The following is a 22,394-nucleotide window of genomic DNA, read 5'->3' on the forward strand; positions in this document are numbered from 1 at the left end:
GAATGAATGTTCCCAAGAGAATATCACAATTTAGGGTGGGTAAGTCCTGGAAGCACGTCAGCTGAGCATCTCGACCTAGACCACGAACTGTAAATGATACGGAGGCCACAAATCCAGCCCCATGCTTCTGATTCGACGGGTCGGAGGAGCGATCAGGCCACCCCGACATAGTCGGCTATGCAGAGACCCGCATCTGGCTCGTTTGTCATCGTCGCCACACACTGATGTAGTACAGAAGTATGGTAGAATATTCGATCGTGATTGGAGATCCAGGTTTAGATCATGCTTGATAAGGTTGCTGGCTCGCTTGGGAATCTTTGATGTGCCTGGCAATAGTGATGCGGGACATACTTCGGCCCCGTCCTACGAGAGATAGGCACATCCGAACGAGTTGTTCGAACGGTACGCATAGGATGAAACCATGTCGCTCACGTGGGGTTAGGCTCGGTTTTACGAGTAGCAAAGCCTAGAGCTACTGTAGGGGGCATGCGAAAGAGGGTGACCAGACGGTAAGCTTCGTCTGGCCCTGGTGAGACCCCGCCGCGAGACAGCTCTTAGGCAGGCAGATTGCAAGATTATTGTAGCCCTCAGTGATGTGTATCCGGCTCCCATCGAATGTGACTGCGTATTTTGCATGTGCTAGATGAAGTCGTCCATCAGCTGATCCCGTGCCCGTATCACGCCACTGCACCGCTCCCGAGTTCCCGGGTCAGTTCCCGAACTGAGGCATCGAGGAGAGGCCAGATTCCGGTTCTTGTTATCAATGCTGAATTGAAAGCAAGTTTTATGTGACGTGTTGAAACCGAAGGTCGCCATGGGTGAGCGAACCGGGAGAGCTGTATTGGAAGCGCAAGGGAACGAGGCTCCCGAGTTGTGCACAGAAGAGCATTGCCCAGCCTACATCGGAGCCATTTTCAAATTAGTTAGGACTATGTTATTGACGCCAACTAACGTAGAGGCCCACTAACGTCGACGCACCTTGCGGAACGCGGAGATAAAACGGGACTAGTGGATTGCGTAAGGTAGCCTTCTGCTTTGTGAATGTTCCAAGATACGAAACGACTGAGGGTTCTACGATCTTCTGACGCGCCAAAATATGTCATTTTGACCCATGCTGGCTAATATTTTGCAGAGACGCATCATGTAAAGACCATTCGCTTAGAGTTGACCTCGGATCTACAAGGCTGCGGCGCCGACACGGTCCGCAACACAAAAGCTCGACGAACGGATCCACATCTTTCCCCGTATACAGACAACTTGTAATTACGATTAGATAAATACGGGAGAATATCATTTGACGGAGACGGAATGTCATTTAAGAGCCCCATTCATAAGGTACCTTAACTAAACCTGACTTTCATCCCTCAGCTCGCAGTTCTCTTTGCAGGATCCAACCACAGCAGTAGACCACGAATCCACGATCCCGCCAGCAATATACAGTCTGTGTTTCTATGAACTGGATTCCGGGATTCCGGTATTCATTGTAACGTAATCATCCGCTTACACCTCCTGAAGAGCCCGCTTCGTTAACTACTGGTGAGCTAAGTATTTACAAACTCATTACGCCGATTAACTAAGTACTTGAACAGTCATTGAACCCTTGGATCATAAGACCCGCAATGGTCTTCCGATAAGCCAACCTGTTGAATCGCGAAACAAATCCCAGCTGTTGAACAAGGCGACCGCCCCTTTTTCCCAACCCAGCCTTTTCCTGTCCAGTCGCATAACCAGCAACATCAATGCACACTTTACTCCGTCACCGCTTAAGGAAGAGAGGAAGGAAAGAAGGGGAAAAAAAAAAAAAGAGGAAAGGAAAATATAAATAAAGCCCATCCCCCTTCCGCAGAACCAGGTAAAAGGCAAGGTCCTTAGGCGCTCACGCCTCTCTCCCCTCCTCACAATCCACATTCTCCAGCCTCCACCGCGAACGCTGGCATCACCAATCTATCCCCTCCTCCCGCCACCGGGAGCGCCAGGAGGGACCGCGCCAATGCCCCTCCCGCGGCCGCCCGTCATGGCGGTCAGGACCTCGACGCTCCTGAGCAGCTCGCGGCGCTCGCGGCGGAGCTTGTCGCGCTCCATCTCGAGGGTGCGGATCTGCCGCGTCGCCAGGTCCAGCACCTCGGCCTTGCTCAGCCGCTTCTCCTCACCACCACCGCCGGCCCCACCACCACTGTTGCCGCCGCCCGACGACGCCGTGATGCTCATGTGCCGCGCGTCATACCCCCCGCTCCCCGCCGCCCGGCACTGGTCCACCGGCAGCACGGCCAGCAGCCGCTCGAACTGCGCGTTCAGCCGGTTGCGGTACTGCTTCTCGACCAGATTGTGGTTGCGCCGGGCCCGCCGCTCCTCCGGCGTTAAGTCGTCGTCGTCGTCCTCTGCCGGTGGCGGCGCTTGTTGTGCGGAGGAGGATGATGTTGATGATGACCCTCCCCCTGCTGCTGCTGCTGCTGATCCGTCTTGGTTAGTGTCTGGGAGGGAATGCGGTTTGCGTGGTCGGCGGCAGGCGGTGCGGAGTTGGAGGGGGTGTTTCCGCGGGGGTTTGCTGCTGCTGGTGTTGCTGCCGTGGTGGTGATGGTGGTGGTGCTGGTGGTGGCTGTTGGTCTTGCTCGTCTTGCTCGTCTTGCTGTTCGAGATTCGTACCGTCTTGGGAGGCGACGGGGACCGGGCTGATTCGACTGATTCCGTCCCGCCGGACCAGGTCCGTTCCATGTCCGTCCCCAGGGCAGAGTCGAGGTCCGAGGACATTGGGAATTGTTGGCTGCTCAGGGAACTGACGGTGTCCGGGTCGCCGCTAATGGGCGAGAAGATGTCGTGCTCGCCGCCGTCAGAGTCGGTTTCGGCTGCCCAGGGGTCTTGGGGTATGTGGGAGTTTGCCACGTCATAGCCCAGAGCTGTGGGCGCGACGCCCGAGACACCTCCTAGCCTCTGCCAGTTCACGAATTCGGTTCCTGGATAGAGATATGTCGAGGTATCAGGAGGAGAAAAGTAACCGTATGTTGTGTCGTCAACGTAAGATGAAGTCGGATAGGACGACTCCGGTTGGCCCCAGGGGACTCCGTCGATGCTCATGTTGGATTGGTCGTAGTATTCATTGGTGGATGACACCGGTGACAGTGCAATCTAAATGAGAGTTGAATCAGCACTGCTGAATCTGATAGGGTGAGGGAAAGGTTGGGATGCGTTAGGAGGTGGTGTGACTAGGACATGATTTGCGCAAATCCAATGCTCAAGGGTCTTAAGGAGCGGGGCAAAGATTTCCGCCCCGGAAGAGCTTGTTGATCACTGGGCAGATGCTCCAAGTTGGGTGATGTATTTGCTAGCCTTACGTTGATGGGAAACACGCCACATCCCACCCTCCTACACCCTGCTGAACCAACCATTGAATAGAAAAAAGATGGCTAATTTTTGATTGTGAGGTCATCGCTTACCTTATCGGCATCAGAATCCATGCCGCCATTGAATCGGGTGGTTGGTTCCATGGTTGTTTGCGTAGTATGGAAAGAGGAAACCCTACTTTTTGATGGTTAACACCCCATGGAGCAGACTCTCAAGTGTCGCTGCTGCCGGCGGCCGAAACGGCTTTGCTTGTAGCAGGCGACTAGTTAGCGGCAGAAAAAGGTGATGCCGGGGTCGAGAAGCGGGTGAGCCAAGAGCGTTAAACAGAGAGAGAGGTGATATCCAAAAGTCGCCGACTCTTATATATATATACGTACAGGTCCGTGTGCCCCCCGGAACCAACGGCAGTTACCAGCGGCCGAAGCGATCGCCGCCAGTTCCCACTGCCGTCCCGGGGTGCTGGCATCCATAGCATCGCCGGGGCAATGAGGGCATCCCCAAGGGGGAATGGAAGATAATTGATCGGGCCGCCCGCATGGGACAGCATGCCGAGACGGGCCTCATGATGCACAATGCACGAATAGCGGACATGAGTGTTAGGTCATCTCATGCTTGTCCAAGTCTTGGACTCGCATCGTGCCGCAATGCGATCCAGACCACTTCGGGCGAGACTCGGTCGGGGCTCGGCGCTAAGGGAAGAGCTAGATGGGGTATTTGATGGGGGATGGCGGGACACTTTGTTTCTCTTCACCCCTTTCCTCCGCAGGTGCCAGCAAATGCCTCGTCGTTGCCCTGCTTTGGCCCTAGGGAGAACCTGGATGGCCAGTTGGCCGACCCAACCAGAGAGCACAATAAGATGCCGTCGTTTCACCGAGACATGACCGACGTTTGGCCAGGTGAGTTTTCAGTATGTAAGGTCCCAAAGACAATTAATCTGGGATGTGTCATGCCAAGAGAGGGGCTGGCGAAGGGGGCATTCAAGCCTCCCGCCGGATCGATCCGTCTCTTGGATGCGACGCCAAAGTTGGACGGCGACTAGTGGCCTTGTGTGTAATGCACGCCGTTTACAAGGCGGCTTTTCCTCCGAATAGTCCCGCAGCAAGCAGAGGTGCAACCCCAAGCTGTCCCCCAGCCCCCAACCGCCAGCGGGAATTGCCGGCATCATCAGGCCATGGCCCTGCCAGCCATGGCGTTGACCAGTCACTAGTGAGAACAACAGCCGTTGGACCTCTCCCAAAGTTCCCAAAAAGCCCCTCAAGATTCTACACCGCCAGTGTTGGCCCTCTTCCTTCCTGTGCCTCACTCGCACATGATAGCTTGGGAGTGGGTGGTTTAGGGCTCGCAGCATCCCCCACAGTAGTGTAGATATCCTCTGCCGGCAACAAAGACGTTGGACGTCACTTTGTAGAACTCTTGGCCAGACCAGCACCAGCCGTATGGGGAAGCGAGCTAATTTTGGACAGGAGTGGGTAGAGTACCACTCTCGCGGACGCTTGTCTGGTCGTGTGCCCACCTCTGCGGTTTTTCTCGATCCCTACAGCGCAAGCATCTGCATCTAATTTCACGACCTGCATCCTGCATCTTGCATCGTGCCTTTCAAGCTTTCCCAGTCGACTTGGCAAACGAGCCAGGGTGGTGGGAGATCCCCTGGGATTCGAGGTCTCTTCGACACGGTGGAGTTCGGCTAGCCCCTGCATCGCCCACTCTCCGTGTCACAAGGCCTCGAGGTCTAGAGCATCTCCTCGGGGCCCGGATCCGACGGCACCTCCTCCACCGAACGACCGGGTCGGTAGTGCTACCGATGGAGCGCCTAATGCGGACGACACCCGATTCTGCCCGGAACCCCTGACGGTCGGTCGAAACCCGGGATCCTCAGGTCACCTTTCCCATGGCGGACTGTACACAAAACAGGCAAAAGGCTGTGCAGGCGCAAGCAAGGCGGGCAGCGCTCACCGCAAACCCAGCCATGCCACACGGATATGACGACAGCTGGGACCCGCCCCCTCCCAGCAAAGCCATGCTCGGACTCGGGAGGGGAATACCGCCTCGGATCGGTGTCGCGATGAGACGTCCGAGGCTACCTCCACGTCAACAAGCTACGCTAGGGACCCGTGGCAACAAGCGTCGAAGAGCCAGTAGCTCGCAACTTGGCCCTTACTAGCGACGGGCAACTGGGCCGGAGTCTCTTGTTTTGGTTGAGGAGTCCAAAAATTCGCTCACACGTCCCCGGCAAAGATCAGCCCAGCAGCGGCGGTCCTCGAACCATGTATCGGTCTGTGCAGGCGTGGAAAGTGTAAATATCGACGACACGGGTATCCATTCCCTCATATGCACGGTAATCATTTTGCTGGGGATGCAATGCGTGGCGCGGTGTGAGACGGTCCACCCGTGGGTTGTTTGCCGACATGTGTAAGTGAAGCAAAGGTCCGTATTGTATAATGGAAGACAAACACCAACCAACGACTTCGTCTGCAACCCAGAGCAGGGCCATGGGCGAATGCCTGCCAAGCCGCCTCCCAAGTTGCGCCCAGGCAACAAACTCGGAAATCCCCGAGCGAGCGGCTAGGGCATAAAAGCGTGGGGGGAAAAGGGGGAAAAGGACAAGACCAACGAAGAGAAAAAGAGAGCGAATAGCCGGTCCAAGACAGACAACCCCAAACCTAAGGTAGAAATGCAAGGCGGGCCATGCACTCGCTACGTGGGCACTCAGGCACCACAGCATCCATCTCGTGTGGAGTAAAACTGGACTGTGTTTTAATTGAAGGAGTCGGCGAACATCCCCATCTTTTTTTTTTTTCAACTCTCGTTTGCAAAGTCTAGGGGGTTTCCACCTTTCGACTGGAAATGCTGCGCTTCTGCCTCCATCGCGGATGCCCGTTGTCTCCCAAGGCATGTAAGGTAAAGTCGGGTACCTAGGTAAGGAATGGGGAATCATCCGGGAACGGCAATACAAATGGCCGATCACTCAAACGGGAGACACTAAAGAAGCAACACCAAGGGCCGAGGCCGTCTTCGAATACAAAGAATCTATTCCCTCCGACCCTTGAAGAAGAGCTCATCTTTCGGGTTTCTGGCTCAGATTATCGGCAAAAAAACAGTCGCACACAAGCATGCTCAGTGCATAATTGGACACGCAGAGGAAAGAACAACGATTTTATGTTGAAGGGGTTGGAACAGAAATGATGGCCCCGAGCATCCTCCAATGTGTGGATGTAGCGGGGTGAAAGAGGACAGTATCCGGCGGAAAAGAGGACGGCAGCGCGCATCAGTCCTCTTCGTCGCCGTCGCCGCCGGTAGCAACGGCGTTGGCGCTGGCCTTGCCGGCGACGGGCGGCGCGGCGACCTTGTTGACCCCTTTTGCGGGGACATCGTCGCCGGCCTCTTCGTCTTCCTCACCGGCCTCATCCTCTTCGTCTACATCTTCCTCTTCTTCCTCATCAAACTCTTCTTCCTCCTCACCCTCACCCTCACCCTCAGCTTCTTCTTCTTCGTCTTCTCCATTACCGTTGGCTTTGGCCGTGCCGTTCTTTTGGGGCACTTCCTTGTTGGAGGCGGGAGCCGTCTTTAGCTTCTTCTTGGGAGGAGCTTGTTCTGCAGACAAGTGTCAGCCATAGCTATACCAGACCCGTGGACTGCATCGATGCTGTGTGCAGGGGAAAGTTAGGCTCACCTGTGACGCCGTTCTCCTCTTCATCCTCGCCGCCTTCCTCGCCTTCAGCTTCCTCATCGAAATCCTCATCTTCTTCGTCGTCTACATCTTCCTCGTCCTCGTCCGATACATACCTACAGACACCGAGTTAGCAACATTATCGGTTCAAGGATGCAAACCAGTATCCATCTGGAGCAGTGCAGCGCCGCCGGCACTTGCCGCCGTGATGTTGCGCGGTGGGAAGAAGACGGGGCCCAGACGGCCGACGACGACGACCACCTGAGCGACCCGTTGTGCGCCATGATGCGCCCAGTGACGTGGCCCACACTCGCATATCCGGCCGTTGTCGCATCATCTAGCCGACCGGGGCCGGGGCACCGGACGGGGTTTGCGACGGTTAGGGAAAGCCACTTACTCCTCCTCCTCCTCTTCATCGCTGGGAAGGGAGACGAGCTCCTCCTCCTCGTCCTGCTTTCTCTTGCGGCCGGACATTGTGGGAATGCGGGTTGAGGCGGTATCAATTGGCAGTATCCGGCCTGTTGGACGGTGCAATAGGGCGGTTTTTTGATGGTAGATGGATGGGGGAGCGGCCGGGCAGCGAAGAGAGAGGAAAGGGGAGGAAGGCTGAGAGGGAGGGGGGTTTTGGGGGGTGTTGGACGGGCAAAGGCTGGGAGCTCCAGCAAAGGGGTACGTACCTCTCTAGGCGCAGGTTGGAAACAGCGAGGGCGAAAGGGGTGGAGGGGGTCCGGTGCACGGCAGAGTCGCTGAGGAGAAGCGGGGAGCTCCAGCAGCTCCCTGGGGTAACGGGCTGGGCTGTTTGCGCGCAACATCGGGGGGAGCTGGCACCTGCTTGCCGGGCGAGCGCGTGCAGGAGGCCGTGGCTCTGATAAGCTGGGCACGTCCCCCAGCGAAGAAGGGTGGAACTCGAGCCGCATATTGGCCCTTGCAGCTGCCCGGCTATAATTTGCGCTGCTCTCAGTGGCCCGCTACCGAGAGAGCTTGGATCCCCTTTGCAACAAGATCCTACTGCGGCACAGCTTTTCTGGGCGCAGAAAACCGGAGCGACAGGAGCTGGCAAGTCCCGCCCTAACTATTCTCGCGCACAACCTGGCCTTCAAGGTAGTCTCACATAGTATGGCCATGGCGCTAGGACGGCTGCACCGGAAAAAGAACGTCATTGATCGCTGAGGGATCACGTGTAGCCTACACACGGCTTCGGTTGAACTTTGTGCCGTGAGGGACAGTGCGCAGGCAGGACAGCCCACTGGACCCGACCCCCTTCTGGGCCCATCGTTCGTACAGCTTCGTACAGCATGCCCGTGTCTGACTCTTGAAGCAGCGCAGTGCCCCGGTGGACCTCCCTGAGGTTTACTTGGTCTTAATGCCCATGAGTGCAATGCTTTTGATTCCGAAGCAGCCCTCCAGCAGCCGATTGTGACATTGAAGACAAAACAGGCTGGCTTGAGTGACGGAGAGCTCTTGTCGCGTCAGAACGGGGAACCGAGGTAGCAACGTCGAGCCAGAGAGTGCAGTCATTTTGCCCAATTCCAGATGGTTAGAGTTGACCCAACAGAGTGCGGACACCGCACTGTTTGCCTGCGTCCATGCGACTGTGATTTACCAACCCCAGATCCTTTTCCGGCTTTGTTGGTGGTCAACGTGAGCAATGTTGCTGGCCCTCAACTTCACTTGTACTGGGAAGCTGGAAGCTGGAAATGTTTGGAAATTTCGAAGCTTCCACGCGGGCAAGGGGGTCGTTACCCAAAGCAGCCTGGTGCCGAGGCGCTAAGCGGCCGGAAGCTCCGCCAAAGACACAAGCGCAAATCGCTTTCCGGAGCTGCGGGCTCGCCGGTGTGGATGTCGGCAGCACGAGACGACAGCTCGCTCTCAGCACAGCTGGGTCCGGTGTTCGTGTTCACGTTGATCGCCTCGCTGCATGTCTGTTGCTGGGCGTTCAAGTGCCCCAAGGGGTTACAGCAGGCCTGCCAATAATGCCCATTGTTCTTTTTCTGCCCCTGGCAGTGGCAGGTTCCCGTGCCAATCCGGTGTCTGGACGGGCGACCAAGAGTCTGACCGTTAGGGGCTGTTGCTTCTCCTCTGCCCGTAGTGCTGTTCCGAGCCAATGGTGAAGCATACCATTTTCAGCTGCCGTCACACAGCAAGTGGGGTCCCCAGTGGCTGGGAAGACCGCCCAAGCAGAATCCGCCATCGGCCCTGGTGAGGTGAGGCCGGTGTTGGTGTTTGGGTTGGCATCTCGCACCGATCCATCACCCTCATCAATCACCCCGCAGACGTCACGTCTCTCCTGAGACCTGCCTTTGCGGTCGGCCCGAGCAAGTTTGTCGACGGTGGCCCAGTTACGCGACAGCGCGCCGGCACCTCGGCCTGCACAATCACATCCGACACGCACGGCACTTCGCATGCCGTGCGATTAACCGGGGGCCTGTGAGATCAGTAATTAATCTGGTTGGACAACCTGCAAGGGCGCAAGATCGCACCCGCTCTTGAATGCATCGTTGAACGGATGAAGAACGATGGTTACCTTGGATGCCCGGCCCATCGTCATTTAATACAAGTGGGCACGCGCTGGCTTTTCTGGTTCTTTGGACCGTTTGCATCCAAGTTTTTGGTGCCGTTTCGGCTCTGGAACTTGGAGTCCGCCCTTGGTATGCAGGAAGCCGGAATCAAGCCTTGAGCGTGGTGCGACCGGGATCCCAGGCCGCACCCCCCGGCACATATCCCAACGCCCGGGCAGCGCGGCTCCATCGCTCTGCTAGCGCCTGCATGCCCGCTCTGGGTCTTGCTCATTTGGGCGCTGATCGCGGCGCGCCAGGGAAAATAACAGTAAAATTAGGCAGTGCCCCATGATATTTTTCACCTTGTCTCCGCCTGTTCCGTCGGTCCGCCCTCTCCTGCAACGGCCGCAGCAAAGATGGGCAGCAACCCGACAGAAGATGCTGCGGGAGGAGGAGGAGGAGGAGGAAGCGGCGGCGGCGGCGGCGGCGGCGGCGGCGACGACGGTGATAGCAGTGCGGGCTATTACCCTGGGCAGCCGCAGTACCACCAGTACAGCCAGCAGCCCGGCATGATGGGGCACCGCGGACCGGTCCCGTATGCGTCCCGACTCCAGACGAGACAGCAATGGCCAAACGCCGGACCCTGGCCGAAACACGGCGACGCTGGTGCCGCTGATGCCGTTGACCAAGACCAGTCTCATGGCCGCGTCTTTCGCCTGGCAAACTTCCCGCTGATGCGTCCGAGACGTCCTTCGAGCTCGCCTCGACCCGTTCTCGAATTAAAATCCGACGGCCACGTGCCCCCCGATCTCCTCTCGGCTCGCAGCGATTCTTTCTTTCACAACTCACCGACCACCAGAACCATCCCGACCCCGAGTCCGACCGCCCTGCACTTCCAGTCACAGCACAGAACGAGGGCCGAATCAACACCAACCCCGCGACCGCCCCGATCCGCCTTTCCCGGCCTCTCCTCCAACCCCTTCATCCCTGAGACGCCCGAACCCGAAACATCGCATTCCGAGACTCGTAAATTCCCGCTTCTCAGCCGTCAATATGAACAGCTGAATCCTTTGTCCCCGGTCTCGAACCCCGAGTCCCCCGTGCAGAGCCGGCAACCGACGCCAACTGAAGGCAACATGATCGAGAACTTTTCGCGTCCGCGGAAGCCCAGTATCAGGTCGCAGCCGTCGGACGGTGCCTTGTCGCGACGTCTGGCGGCAGCCCGCCTGCATGCCGGGACGCCCGTCGACCAAGAAACCAGCAGCCCTCAATGGCAGACTAATTTTAATGCGGTTAACCCAGCTCAGGCGCCGAATCCCTGGCCAAGGACTCGACGCTTCTCGGGGTCCTCGTCACACTCGTCGAGCACCTTCTCCTCAATCCCTCCTCGCCCGTCCGACGACCATCTCAACGCGGCTCCCGCAACCAGCTCGCTAAGACACGTAAATCCGCCAGTCACCAGCGCCCCGGCCCCTCAAGCGAGGCCGCCGGTAGCCCACAACAACTACAACTACAACTACAACCATAACTACAACGCCCCTCAACCGTTGCCCCGGGAGGTCCTGCCGCCGTGGCTGACCAGTGGTGACGAGCTTCGATCGAGTTTCCGGTCCCAACTAACGGCGTCGACCGCCCAAGGGACTTTTTTTACGGCGGCAGGAACCGAGAGGAACAGCATCCTCACCAAGGCTAGTAGCGTCACGGAGCAGTCCATCATCAATGGCTACGCGAGGAGGAGTTGGCGAGCGAATTCGGTCGACGACGGCCCTAGTCTGGAGGACGTGATGGGAATGTACGAGAGAGGTTTTAACGACTCGGACATTGAGAGCGTCCGCCGTAGCATGAGATTTGCCGGAGACGACGACCCTCCCGACGTCTGTGCGGACGATGGAGAGCTCGACATGGAAGGCTCACGACCGCAGAGCTGCCGCTCCGAGGCGAGCGGGCTAAGGGCGAAGATGCTGGAGGCTATGAACGACAGCCTGCCGATCCCCGGAGCTGTACCAATCCCTGGGTCCGACCGCTCCACCGTGAGGCAGTCGGTCAGACGCTCGCTGCTGCCCAACTCGTTGCCTAAAGATATCGGTTTCAGGCTCGCGACTGAGCACATGGCGAAGAGAGACAGCGTGCAAACCGAGGGCACCGGGAAACACGATTCAGCAAAATTATTGGACGGTGATGACGGCCCGGATCTGCTACGAGACGAGAGCACCGAATCATCTTCACCTACGTCCACCGTGCCAGCGCCGTCCGCAACGACAGAGATGCCACCGTCCCGCTCCATTACGCCGGCACCTGCTCCCCCCCCTCCACAGGAACCTCCCGAAGATCCGGGCAGCCGTGACCGGTACGGTTTCCGGAAGGCAAACGCTTACATCACTCGACAACAGTACGATGCCTGGGATGGCCCCTACAGCGAGTATCTGGCTCGGAGGCGTAAGAAGTGGATCGCCTTCCTCAAGGATAACTCTCTCATGACGGACCGACCGAACCGGTTCCCTCCGCGTAGCACGAAGACGAAGCGGTTTATCCGGAAAGGGATTCCGCCGGATTGGAGGGGCGCCGCCTGGTTTTATTACGCCGGAGGCCCGGCCGTCCTCAGCAAGCATCGCGGGGTCTACGAGCATCTGATACGGCGGGCGGGTTTACATCCGGAAAGCCCGCCCGCAGCTCCAGGAGAGACAGGCGAGGTCAAACCTCTGATCGTGGAAGACATTGAGAAGGACCTTTACCGCACGTTTCCCGATAATGTGCGGTTTAAACCGCCCCCACGGCCACCCGCAGAGAACTCTACTGAGGACGCCGGCTCCACGGAGGCGGGCCCGTCACAGCCACCTCCCGAACCCGAAATCATTACTTCGCTCCGGCGCGTGCTGCACGCCTTTGCGCTTTATAACCCGCGTATCGGCTATTGCCAGTCACTTAATTTCCTTGCTGGCCTGCTACTTCTGTTTGTCGAGACCGAGGAGCAGGCGTTTTGGCTTCTGAACATCATTACGCGGGTCTACCTCCCGGGGACCCACGAGATGAGCCTGGAAGGGTCCAAGGTCGACCTGGGCGTGCTCATGGTTGCACTGAAGGACTCAATGCCCGCGGTATGGAAGCAGATCGGCGGCGACGAGCTCGAGGTGGGATCCAGCAAGAAGGGCAAAGGGCGACGGGGCAGGGACCATAAGCGAAACCTCAACAGCATCAACGACCCCAACCGGCTCCCGGCCATCACGCTCTGCATGACGGCCTGGTTCATGTCGTGCTTCATCGGCACGCTGCCGATCGAGACGGTGCTGCGCGTCTGGGACGTCTTCTTCTACGAGGGCTCGCGCACGCTCTTCCGCGTCGCCCTCACCCTCTTCAAGCTGGGCGAGGCCGAGATCAAGGCGGTGCAGGACCCGATGGAGATGTTTGGCGTGGTGCAGACGTTCCCGCGGCGCATGATTGACTGCAACACGCTCATGGAGACGTGCTACAAGCGGCGCAACGGCATCGGCCACCTCAGCCAGGAGTCGGTCGAGGAGAAGCGCCAGGAGCGGCGCGAGGGGATCCGCCGGTGGAAGGCGGAGCAGGAGGCGGCGGCCAGCGAGACGAGCAGCCCGCGCCCGGGCACCAGGCACCGGCTCGGCCTGGACCTGGCGGCCGACCTGGACGACGTGCGCCGCAAGGGCACCCTGTTCAGCTGGCGCAAGGACCGCGAGCAGACTCGGGCGGCTGAAGTGATGTAGTGCGCGCCAAGGCCCCTCTCGGTGCTTCCTCCTCCTCGTCCTCCTCCCCTTCCTCTCCCTCCGCGGGGTCCCGCGGTGGCTCCAGACAATGCATAACAGTCAGTCGTTCCTTTATTCGATTTCTTTTTCCTTTGTGCCTCAGGTTTTCGCGTCGGGTACGCTTTCTCTTCGTTGCCGCCATTTGGGGTCTTGAAAAGCAAGAGACTCGGTCTCGGTTCCCGCGGACCCCGCCGGCTAGATGCGCGGTTTCGTGTAGTTCTAATCCACCTCATTTTTCCATACTTTTCCACTTTTTTCTTCTTCTCTCTTCTCTCTTCTCTCTTCTCTCTTCTCTCTTCTCTCTTCTCTCTTCTCTCTTCTCTCTTCTCTCTTCTCTCTTCTCTTTCTCTTTCTCTTTTCTTTCTTATATTTTTCCTTGGCGGGATCTCTCTATCTGGCAAACAAAGACAGCATTTTATGTGGTGGCGGCTTATATGGGCATGGTATAGCATGGCATTGCAGGCGTAGCAACCGGGCACTGGTGTTGAGGAGAAAAAGATCAAAACGAGAATCACACAACCAACTCTGGGGTCACGGTGGCTACTTATTATATCAGGATAGACGGGGACGAAAATAGGGCTAAGCATCACTTACTACTTAGAGATGGGTTGCTTTCGCCAGCGAATGCTAAATGAGTAACCACACAAGATATTCTCGTTTCGGCATGAGAGAGTTGCTTTGGATTGTAGAGAGCGTGTTTGCCGTACAGTAGTCCCTGGGAATCCTATCTCATCTATTTCTGATCTTTTTGTTTCTCTTCTACTTTCCCGCCTCCATTCCGAGCAGAGGTAAGAAGAGTTGGGCTATCTATGTGCCTGGTAAAATGACTGCGACTGCAGTGCGCAGAGATGCTTTCTATGGTCTGAATGACGGTCTTGTTTGCATTCGGGTCTCAGATGACGCAACATCTGGTGCAAGTACTGTACCATGCTCCCACGGTATCAGTTGGCTGGAACGATGGCCGCGAAGCGTAGGGTATTGATCGCTAGCGAGGATTGTCAAGTCCGAGGACGGCTCGTTATTGGGGCATATTCCCTGTTACCCCTTCTCCCCCGAACATCAAGCATTGCCTGCTCCAGCCCCCCAAACTTTGCCCTCGCTATCATCCCTAAACTCCCGTAGGTAGTCCATCTTCTTCCAGAACCGTCATCAGAACGAGAAACAAACAAAGTGCAGCCCAATGCGCTCCTCCCCTCCTTTCCGCTATGACGCGTCACCGCCGCTCCCGCCGCTCCCGCCGCCACTGTTCCCGGCCGGGGTCTCGGCCGCGCTCTCAAACTTGACGGGGCCTTTGGCGTACCGCTGGACGTAGGTGCGGGCGTTCTTGTCGAACTCCTTGCGGTCGTTGCGGTACTCCTCGGCGATGCGCACCTCGAGGGGGTCGTCGGGCTGGGGCTCGGCCAGGAGGGAGCGGACGGCCTCGAGCACGCTGGCGAGGCGGGACGACGGCTTCCAGTTCTCGGGCTTGAGCAGGCCCAGGCAGATGTTGCCCAGGCTGTCGTTGGTGATGTTGGGGTGGTAGATGCGCGTCGAGAAGGTGATGTGCGGCGCCTTGAACGGGTACTCGGCCGGGAGCGCCACCACGACGCCGAACCGGCCCCCCGCGTACACGGTCCCCTCCGGCCCCTCGAGCGTCACGTGCCACTTGTGGATGTTGGACTCGTCCGGGACCGTGATGGTCATGCCCGCCGGTGGTGAGGCCATGCATTCAGCTAGCTCCTAGGAGGGGGGGAAAGGGGCAAGTGGATGATGATTAGGCTTGTCGATCTTTTTGTCTCGGAGGGGCAAGGTGGGGGGGAGCCTCGGGAGCTGTCGTACCTTGACGATGCGCTTTTGCGACGCCATCTTTACTCTTCTGGTGCGCCAAAACGTGGGATAGCGGTAAAACCAGCCGGGCCGGCACTTGGAGGGGTTGCGTTCGCTTCCTCGAATGCGAGTTGGATTAGGCGGTGCGGGGAGGACTGAAGATGTGTGAGGACTGGTCGTAGATATGCGTTTCGCCCTTCCAATGAAAGTGTTGAGAAGGAGTCAGAGGAACGGAACAAGCCTTGAAGCTGCCTGGAGATGGAGTCATTAGATGGTTCCTCAAGGCTGGCCAAGCAAGGCGGCCGTAAGGCGATCAAAGGTGGGGTGAAAGGTGACGTGCGGGGCACAAGCAATCGAGGAGGACAATGACAAGCTCTGCCCCACCACGCTAAAGGAACAGGGGCAGCTCCGTCGGTGTCATACCCGTCCGATACTGTACCAGTCCCAGGTTTTCGGCGGCTCGCAGCGCCCCTCTTCTATAGTGCAGTACTGCATGTACTGTATACAGGTATACAGTAGAGCTCGGCACTAACAAACACGCCGGCATCACATTGACACAAATGATAGGGGAACTGTATGATTGATCCCTTGCGAGCCTCCCATGTACTGTACAGTACAAACACCCAGCAAACTCATGCTGTGTGCGGACGCAGTCTGCCAGGCGCCAAACGCCATGTAACCACCGATCGCTCGTCGAACTGAGCAACGCCTGAAGCCTCATGCGTTTTACCAAGGCCAAACTGCGTCAAACCTTGGGCGATCGATACACAAACCAGAAAAAGCAGAGCCTACTTGTCTTCATCCTCTTCCATAGCATCCCCTTCCCCTTCCGCTTGGCGCTGTGGCCGCGACGAGCCGGCCTCGACGTCATCTCCATCTCCCTCCTCCTCCTGGTCTTCATCCTGCTCCTCCTCCGTGTCGCCAACCTCCTCGTTCTCATGCTCATGCTCATGATCGTGATGATCCCCGTCGCCTGCACCATCTTCCCCACCCTCGCCCTCTTCCCCTCCCTCATCATCACCCTCACTTTCACTCTCCTCTCCCTCTCCCTCCGAACTCTCCGCACTGCTCTCCCTCCCCGTCCCCGCGGCGGCCGCAGCGTCCACGCTCCGCCTGAGATTGGGAAACAACAGCGAAGGCGGCACGTCGTCCTCGTAATCCGCCGGCACATCGCTCAGGTCGCTCTCGTCGTCCGCAGAGTCGTGGACGCTGCCCGGCGGACTCGATATCTCGCTCCCCTCATCGTCGTGGTGCTCCGCCCCATCCGCCGCAGCCCTCTCCCCCGCGGCACCCTCGTCGTCCGCATCCTTCATGTCCACGTCCTCGTCATCCTCCCCATGGTGCGAGCCCCCTTCCTCCTCATCCGTCTCGTCTTCGCTGTGGGCCCGCGGCGTCGTCCGCCCATGTCCGTTCTTGGCACTCGACATCGACCCCATTCTTGTCCGGGTACTGCCGCTGGTGCTCGCTCCGTTGGCGCCGCCGCCGCCGGCGGATTTTGGTGGCGCCTCGGCCGCGCGCAGGACGGCCTGCACGGCCTGCTCAGCCTTGCGGAGGATGTTAGGGCGACGGATCCCGCCCACGCGAGTATTCCGCGGGGCGGCCTCGCCGGCGACAGAGTGGCGCTCCGACTTGTCCTTGTCCGGCTGTTCCGAGCCGGCGCGGAGGGAGCCGAGGACGGTGGGCTCTCGGTCGCGGGACAACAGGCCCATGAGGAGCTTGCTCTTGAGCTCGGTCGCGTGCGCATCCGCATCGTCCTCCTTGTCTTTGGGCTGGCTCGAGTCGATGTCCATGCTCGGAGTCGGGGCTACCGGCCCAGGCAGGTCCGGCTTGACGTGCAGGTAGATGGCCGAGTAACAATCTGTGATGAGGTCGTCGATGGGCCCAGCCTTCATCAGGTTAGCATTCAGCTTTTTGAGTTCGACGGCCTCTTTCATGGCGCTAAGAGAGGCGTTGTTCTCTGCTTCCGGGGTCGTCGCCCATTCGGTGACCTTCTCGCCTACCACATCAAAGTCCTCTGGGCTGAGACTCTTGAACGCGTCTTCCTCAACCAGGGCGACCTTGAACGTCTGCCGGAGCAGCCTCACGTACGTGACGACGCAGAACTGCCACAGCTCGTTGAAGTGGTAAAAGTCGGCGCCCTTTTTGCGGATCCGGCGGAGGACCGCTTCGAGGTTGGTGCGGTCGTTCATAACTTCCAGCAGCCGAACGACATAGCGGATGTACCGTTCCGTGTAGACGTGGTGGCGCCCTGGCCGCTCGGCGTCGCATTTCCAGACATTCATCACCATCGTCTTTGTGAACATACTTTCCCGCAGCACAGTAAAGGCTGCCTTGGCGGCGACGTAGCTTTGGCCCTCGTCGTCGTCGGCGTTCTCGTCGAACAAGATCCGCGCGTGCCGCATGATGATGCGATGCTGCCAGTTGGATTTGTCCTTATCCCGCAGAAACTGCAGACCCCGAATCACATAGGCTTCCCAGTCATCTGCATTTTCAATCGTGACCTCTTTGCCTCGGTCTGGCGCGTACGGCTGGCGCTGGAGAATGTCTGCGCCTTCCTGGGCGGGAAGGTCACCTCGCGTGACGAGTTTGTGTACGACTGATAGGATCTTGTAGTGCGGTTCTAGAATTGGGTCTTGGCCATGTCTAGGCTTAGGCAGCGCTGAAACAACCTCAATCGTCTTCTCCAGCGCGTCTAGGACCGTCCGGACGGTAGGCCGATGCAGCCGGTTCTTCTCGTCGAGTTCCTCCGCTGGCTTCTGGTACATCTTCCAGAGACACTTTGCCACCATGTAAGGGTTCTTCCAGTCCTTGGGCTTGCCCACCATTGCCTTCCGGAAAAGGTGGGCTGCAAACTTCCAGACCTGGTAATCCGACATTTGATTATGCAGGATCTTCTTGTAGGTTCCTAAACCCTCGTTTCCGATAAAGAACCTCTGGTGTTCCGTGTGTTGGAAGGGCTCCATCGCAAATGGCTCACGGCTTGATGAGTACATTCGCATCCCGAACTCGTGGTACATGTCGTAGAGTGCTTCCTCGTCGTCCTCTAGGGAGGTGAGGACTGCGGGGTCCGACGCCCATGCGTAGGAATGAGAAAGGGCCATGATGTAGCTGTGAATGGCCTGCCGCTGGAACCGGACCAACTCGGCCCGATCTTTGTTCATCTTGTCAGCGGTCCAAAGGACAGACTCGTCTAGCTCGTAGTCGAAGCACTCGGCCAAGCGAAACCATGCGTCCCAGCGGTCGGGAGTGTATTGGAGCTGGAGCCGCAAAAATGTGGCCCCGATGCGCAAGTCGTCGGTAGCGCCTGGCGTCTGTCGCCTGTTGAGATCTACGCCTTTGAACTTGGTGAGCGCGATCATCCCCAAGAGGAAGAACCAGCCCTGTTTAGCCGGAGCGCTCTCGGGTGTGTTGATGGATACAGCATCGAGGTCGACGCTTCCGGTAAGCGCCTGGTAGAGATGCAGCGGGTGGATCGGCGCCTTGAGATATTCGGAATAGTTGCGCAGGTTGTGAGCCATTTGTGGACTCGACTTGGCCGACCCAATCGCCTGCTGCATCCGCTCGATGGTCGTTTTGAGGTCTGATTTCAGAAGATCCTTCATCGACATTCTGTTTGCCAGCACCGTGATCTTCTCGACTAGCTGCAGCGCCTGGCGCCTCTCCAGGTTTTCGGGTTCGCAGCCATGGTCCTGTACGTCCCAGATTCCTACGCCGAGTTTGAGCCCGTGCAAGTCATAGAGCACCTGGCCCAGATAGTCCTCCCAGTTCTCGATATTCTTCTGCTTAAGAAGCTCAACACGCATCATCTTGAGGAAGATCTTGTTGGACGACTTGCAGCATCTCCGCAAGCCCAGGACCTGATGCACTGCGGCCAGGTAATCGGCCAGATCGTTTTCAGGCTTCGGGAAGATCTTCTTGTGCTGGTGAATGCCAACTTTGAGCATGGTGTACTGGAGCGACCACGTCCGCACCTGCATCTCTTGAAGCTTATTGAGGAAGGCTCTCAAGGTTGAACTGCTTGATGGTGCGGCGGTCATTCCGATTCGCGTCTCATCCTCATACATGGCTGCGACGTGCAAAAGGCAGCTGACCTTTGCGAGAGCAGACATGCTAGACCTCAAGTGATCCTCGTCAATGATGTCGAAGGCACTGTTGTCGTTCAATGCTAAGTGCAACGACTGTATGATGAGGTCGTCGAGGGCTTTCAGCATACTCATAAATAGTCCCCTCCTTGATTCGGGAGGCGTGCTGACGTAGTCTTCGCGCTCAAAGTCGGCTATGATGATTTCAATACTGCGGAGGAAGCATGAAAATTGCTTGGTGATATATTGGATCTTGCCGTATGCCTCCCCAAGCCTCGACCATAGTAGTAGTCGCAACTCTGTGCTGCTAGCTTTGAGGAATTTCCACAGGTCCATCAGTTCCTGACTGGCACACTCTGTGATGGGTTGCTTGTGGCACCCAGATTTGGTGCCGTTGCAGTCAACTCCGTTAGGTTCGGGGACGGCGGGGATGTTGATGTAGACGCCTTCCGGGCTGAGGACGGGCTCCAAGCTCTCAATCACAGATACCGGGTCGCCGGCATCTTCCTGGAACAGACCCAGAAAGAAGTCCATGGTTGTCAGTTTGGATATCTCACGCTCTGCCGCAGCGGTCGAGATCTCAGACATGACGGTATTGTTGGGCAGACTTATGTCGGCGCCAGTAGACCCAAGAAAGTCGCGCAAACTATGCCAGCAGTTCAGAACGTGGTCCCGCGGTGCACCTTTGCTCAATGCAATCGCGGTGACTGCCGCCCATAAGAGGCGGTACGATAGCTCGTCATCCGGCTTGGGATTTCGCAGTCTGGTGATTGCGATGGCCCAATCCATCCATCGGTCGAGCCGACACCTCGCCTCCAACATTGTACTCTGGTCGACAGCGGTGTTTGGGTTGGCGACGCGCTCGTAATTGTCGAGGTGAAGCTCGAAGAGCATCTGTGCGAGACCTGAAAGCTCCGTATATGCCGCCCCTTCCACATCCTTTTGGCAGACGTCGAGTTCGTAAGCTACCCTGTCGCAGATGATCTCGTCCAGCCGGCTCATGACTTGCATCACCACCGTTTTCAACGGGTCTGGCCATTTTGACTGGGTGTAGGTCTTTGCTAATGCCTTCAGATATTCATACGCAACGTCGTGTATGGTGTGCCACCCTGCGTTCACTTTCTCCACGAAGCTCCTGGCGCTCTGGGTATCATCAAATGCCGGCACTTCGTGGGACCGCTGCGAACCCGATTTGGCATGCTCGAGGAAAGCGGAGAGGCTGAGCTGGGGAAGCTCTCTCTTATTCAACAAAACGGTCGCTGTATCCTCGTCGAAATTTGTAATGGCATCCCGCAGGTCTACAGTAGCGGCATTCTGGATCTTGCCCGCCCGATCATCCGAGGCGCATGAGTCAAGAACTTCTGCAATTCTCTCTAGGGTTACTTTGTCTGTTACCCCCAGATTCTCCAGGAGGTTCTTGGTCGTTTGGAATAGGTTTTGGTCCGCGGCCTGCAAAGGTTGAAGCTGTGTCGCGAGAAACGTAGCGGGGTCCATAACCTCCTCTACGGCGGTGTCTCGGCGTCTGGTCCTCTTGCTTCTCTTGAAATCTGCGGTTTCGTCGTCTTGGGTGTCTGGGATGCCGGCTGCTGATTGCGACCGCTTCCTGGTCGGCATAGAAGCCCTTCGCTCTTTCGTAGACTGGTCGTTGGGTGGGGTCGCCTCAGTCGCTGCCGACTTGGGCTCTTGCACTGCCTCTTCTCCGTCTCTGGGCTCTTCCGTCACTGTTTCTTCTGCTGGCGCTGCCTCGGGGGGGTTCTCCGGAGGTGACGATGATTCCGGTACTTGCAACTGCATGTCGATTTCCATCTGGACGTCCACTTCGCTGCTTACATCAGGAAGCTGGATTGAAATGGCTTGCCCTGAACAACCGTTTTCCGCGATAATGCGTACTAGAATAGTGCCCAGCTCCGTCCATGACAGGTCCGGAATCGAGACGGAGAGACGGGGGGTATCGATTTCCGCTGCGTGTGGTCGTGGAATCGCTAATGACTTGGTTGGATCTGGTAGGAACGGCATCGGATCCATGAACTGTGTTAGGTATGGCGGCATGCCTTTTTCTAGGAAAGGTCTCATAATGGGATGACTCAACGCCATCTCATCGCCTAGAACCTGAAGCTGCTTTTTGAGTTGCTCGCCCGCAAAGCCCTCGGCTAAGGACGGCGGCTCAACTTCATCCACGGCTGGATCGTCGTCCAGCTCAACGGCAGCTTCTAAACTGTAGCGACTGATCCGAGCACTCGTGAGAAAGGCGGCAACCCGTGCAGTTTTCCTCCAAAGCTCAGCATCTGATGGGTCGCGGTCCAATGCTGTGCTGAAGTCGTGTAGGGCTCTCCGGGCTTCTTCCTGCACCGCTTCGTCTCCCAATATGGACTCCTCTGTCGCCGGAGCCGCGCGAATCCTGTGCCGGATGCGGTCGACAACAAACTGGCCATGGTTCTTGTATGACAAATAGAGAGCCTGCGGAAGACTGCTCCCAATCCCGTCGGCCTCTGCTCCAACAACGTCTAGGGCTGGAGCGAAAGCCGGCTCAATGGCGAGGGTGCCATCCTGCCCTTCCTCATTGCGCTCGTACTCGGTCTTGCTCTCGGGGTATTTGAAGATCTCGGAATCGAAGAGCGCATCGTAGGCATCGGAGGCCTGGTCGAAGAACTTGGGCCCTTGGGCGTGGAGTTTGAGCGCCGTCTGGAAGAGCTTCAGGGCGTCATCGACCTAGAAACCGAAGCATGAGAAACCGACCGTGCGGGTTAAAGCGGGCCGGAGACGCTGCACACCTGGAGATCCTTGGTGGTATCAATCTCCTCGTCGACGTTCTCTTCGGGCTCGACGTTGATGGCCGAGAAGGCGGCCTGCATATGGGGGCGCGCAGTTAGTGCAAGAGCTAGAGTCGAACGTTCAGCGGCTTACCATCTTGTCGCCGACGTCAGCGTATCATGTATGAGATTTCTGTTGTAGCGGAGATTGGAATAGACGAAACGTGAAAACAGAAAGCCGAAAAAGGTGTCGCAATTGCGGATGGCCAAAGTCGCCCAAATTCGCCAAATCCGCCCCAAATTCGCGAACGGCGCGGTAGACGCGGCAGCAGTTAGGCCCGCCCAGGGCAGGGAATGCTGCACTGCAGCGTGTTAATGAGATGGTGCGGCCCAAGCTCTTTACCCACAGCAGAAGCAAGCGGGTATGTGGGCGGCCGGTCCGTGCACGGCGCAACAAAGCTTCGCTGGGGCCAGCCTCGTCTCCCGTCGCTGGT

At 57.7% G+C, this 22,394-nt stretch overlaps 5 protein-coding genes across 5 annotated transcripts; 1 reads left to right on the forward strand and 4 right to left on the reverse strand.

The window, feature by feature from the left end:
* Nucleotides 1-1,944: 1,944 nt before the first annotated feature.
* Nucleotides 1,945-3,482, reverse strand: MFIFM68171_09581 (uncharacterized protein; the record flags this gene model as incomplete). The annotated part of the gene is made up of 2 exons (XM_071065000.1): nt 1,945-3,123; nt 3,432-3,482. The coding sequence occupies 2 exons, from the start codon at nt 3,480-3,482 to the stop codon at nt 1,945-1,947; spliced, it is 1,230 nt and encodes a 409-aa protein (XP_070921101.1).
* A 3,122-nt stretch (nt 3,483-6,604) lies between these two features.
* Nucleotides 6,605-7,480, reverse strand: MFIFM68171_09582 (uncharacterized protein; the record flags this gene model as incomplete). The annotated part of the gene is made up of 3 exons (XM_071065001.1): nt 6,605-6,930; nt 7,010-7,122; nt 7,404-7,480. The coding sequence occupies 3 exons, from the start codon at nt 7,478-7,480 to the stop codon at nt 6,605-6,607; spliced, it is 516 nt and encodes a 171-aa protein (XP_070921102.1).
* A 2,440-nt stretch (nt 7,481-9,920) lies between these two features.
* MFIFM68171_09583 (Rab-GAP TBC domain-containing protein) lies at nt 9,921-13,223 on the forward strand (the record flags this gene model as incomplete). Its single annotated transcript, XM_071065002.1, has 1 exon — nt 9,921-13,223. The coding sequence occupies one exon, from the start codon at nt 9,921-9,923 to the stop codon at nt 13,221-13,223; it is 3,303 nt and encodes a 1,100-aa protein (XP_070921103.1).
* Nucleotides 13,224-14,465: 1,242 nt separating this feature from the next.
* MFIFM68171_09584 (Ubiquitin-conjugating enzyme) lies at nt 14,466-15,107 on the reverse strand (the record flags this gene model as incomplete). Its single annotated transcript, XM_071065003.1, has 2 exons — nt 14,466-14,981; nt 15,081-15,107. The coding sequence occupies 2 exons, from the start codon at nt 15,105-15,107 to the stop codon at nt 14,466-14,468; spliced, it is 543 nt and encodes a 180-aa protein (XP_070921104.1).
* A 749-nt stretch (nt 15,108-15,856) lies between these two features.
* Nucleotides 15,857-22,057, reverse strand: HIR3 (Histone transcription regulator 3; the record flags this gene model as incomplete). Its single annotated transcript, XM_071065004.1, has 3 exons — nt 15,857-21,859; nt 21,922-21,996; nt 22,055-22,057. The coding sequence occupies 3 exons, from the start codon at nt 22,055-22,057 to the stop codon at nt 15,857-15,859; spliced, it is 6,081 nt and encodes a 2,026-aa protein (XP_070921105.1).
* Nucleotides 22,058-22,394: the final 337 nt, after the last annotated feature.

This window comes from Madurella fahalii (genome assembly GCF_045866475.1).
Source record: "Madurella fahalii IFM 68171 DNA, scaffold_5, whole genome shotgun sequence".
Classification (NCBI taxonomy): domain Eukaryota; kingdom Fungi; phylum Ascomycota; class Sordariomycetes; order Sordariales; genus Madurella; species Madurella fahalii.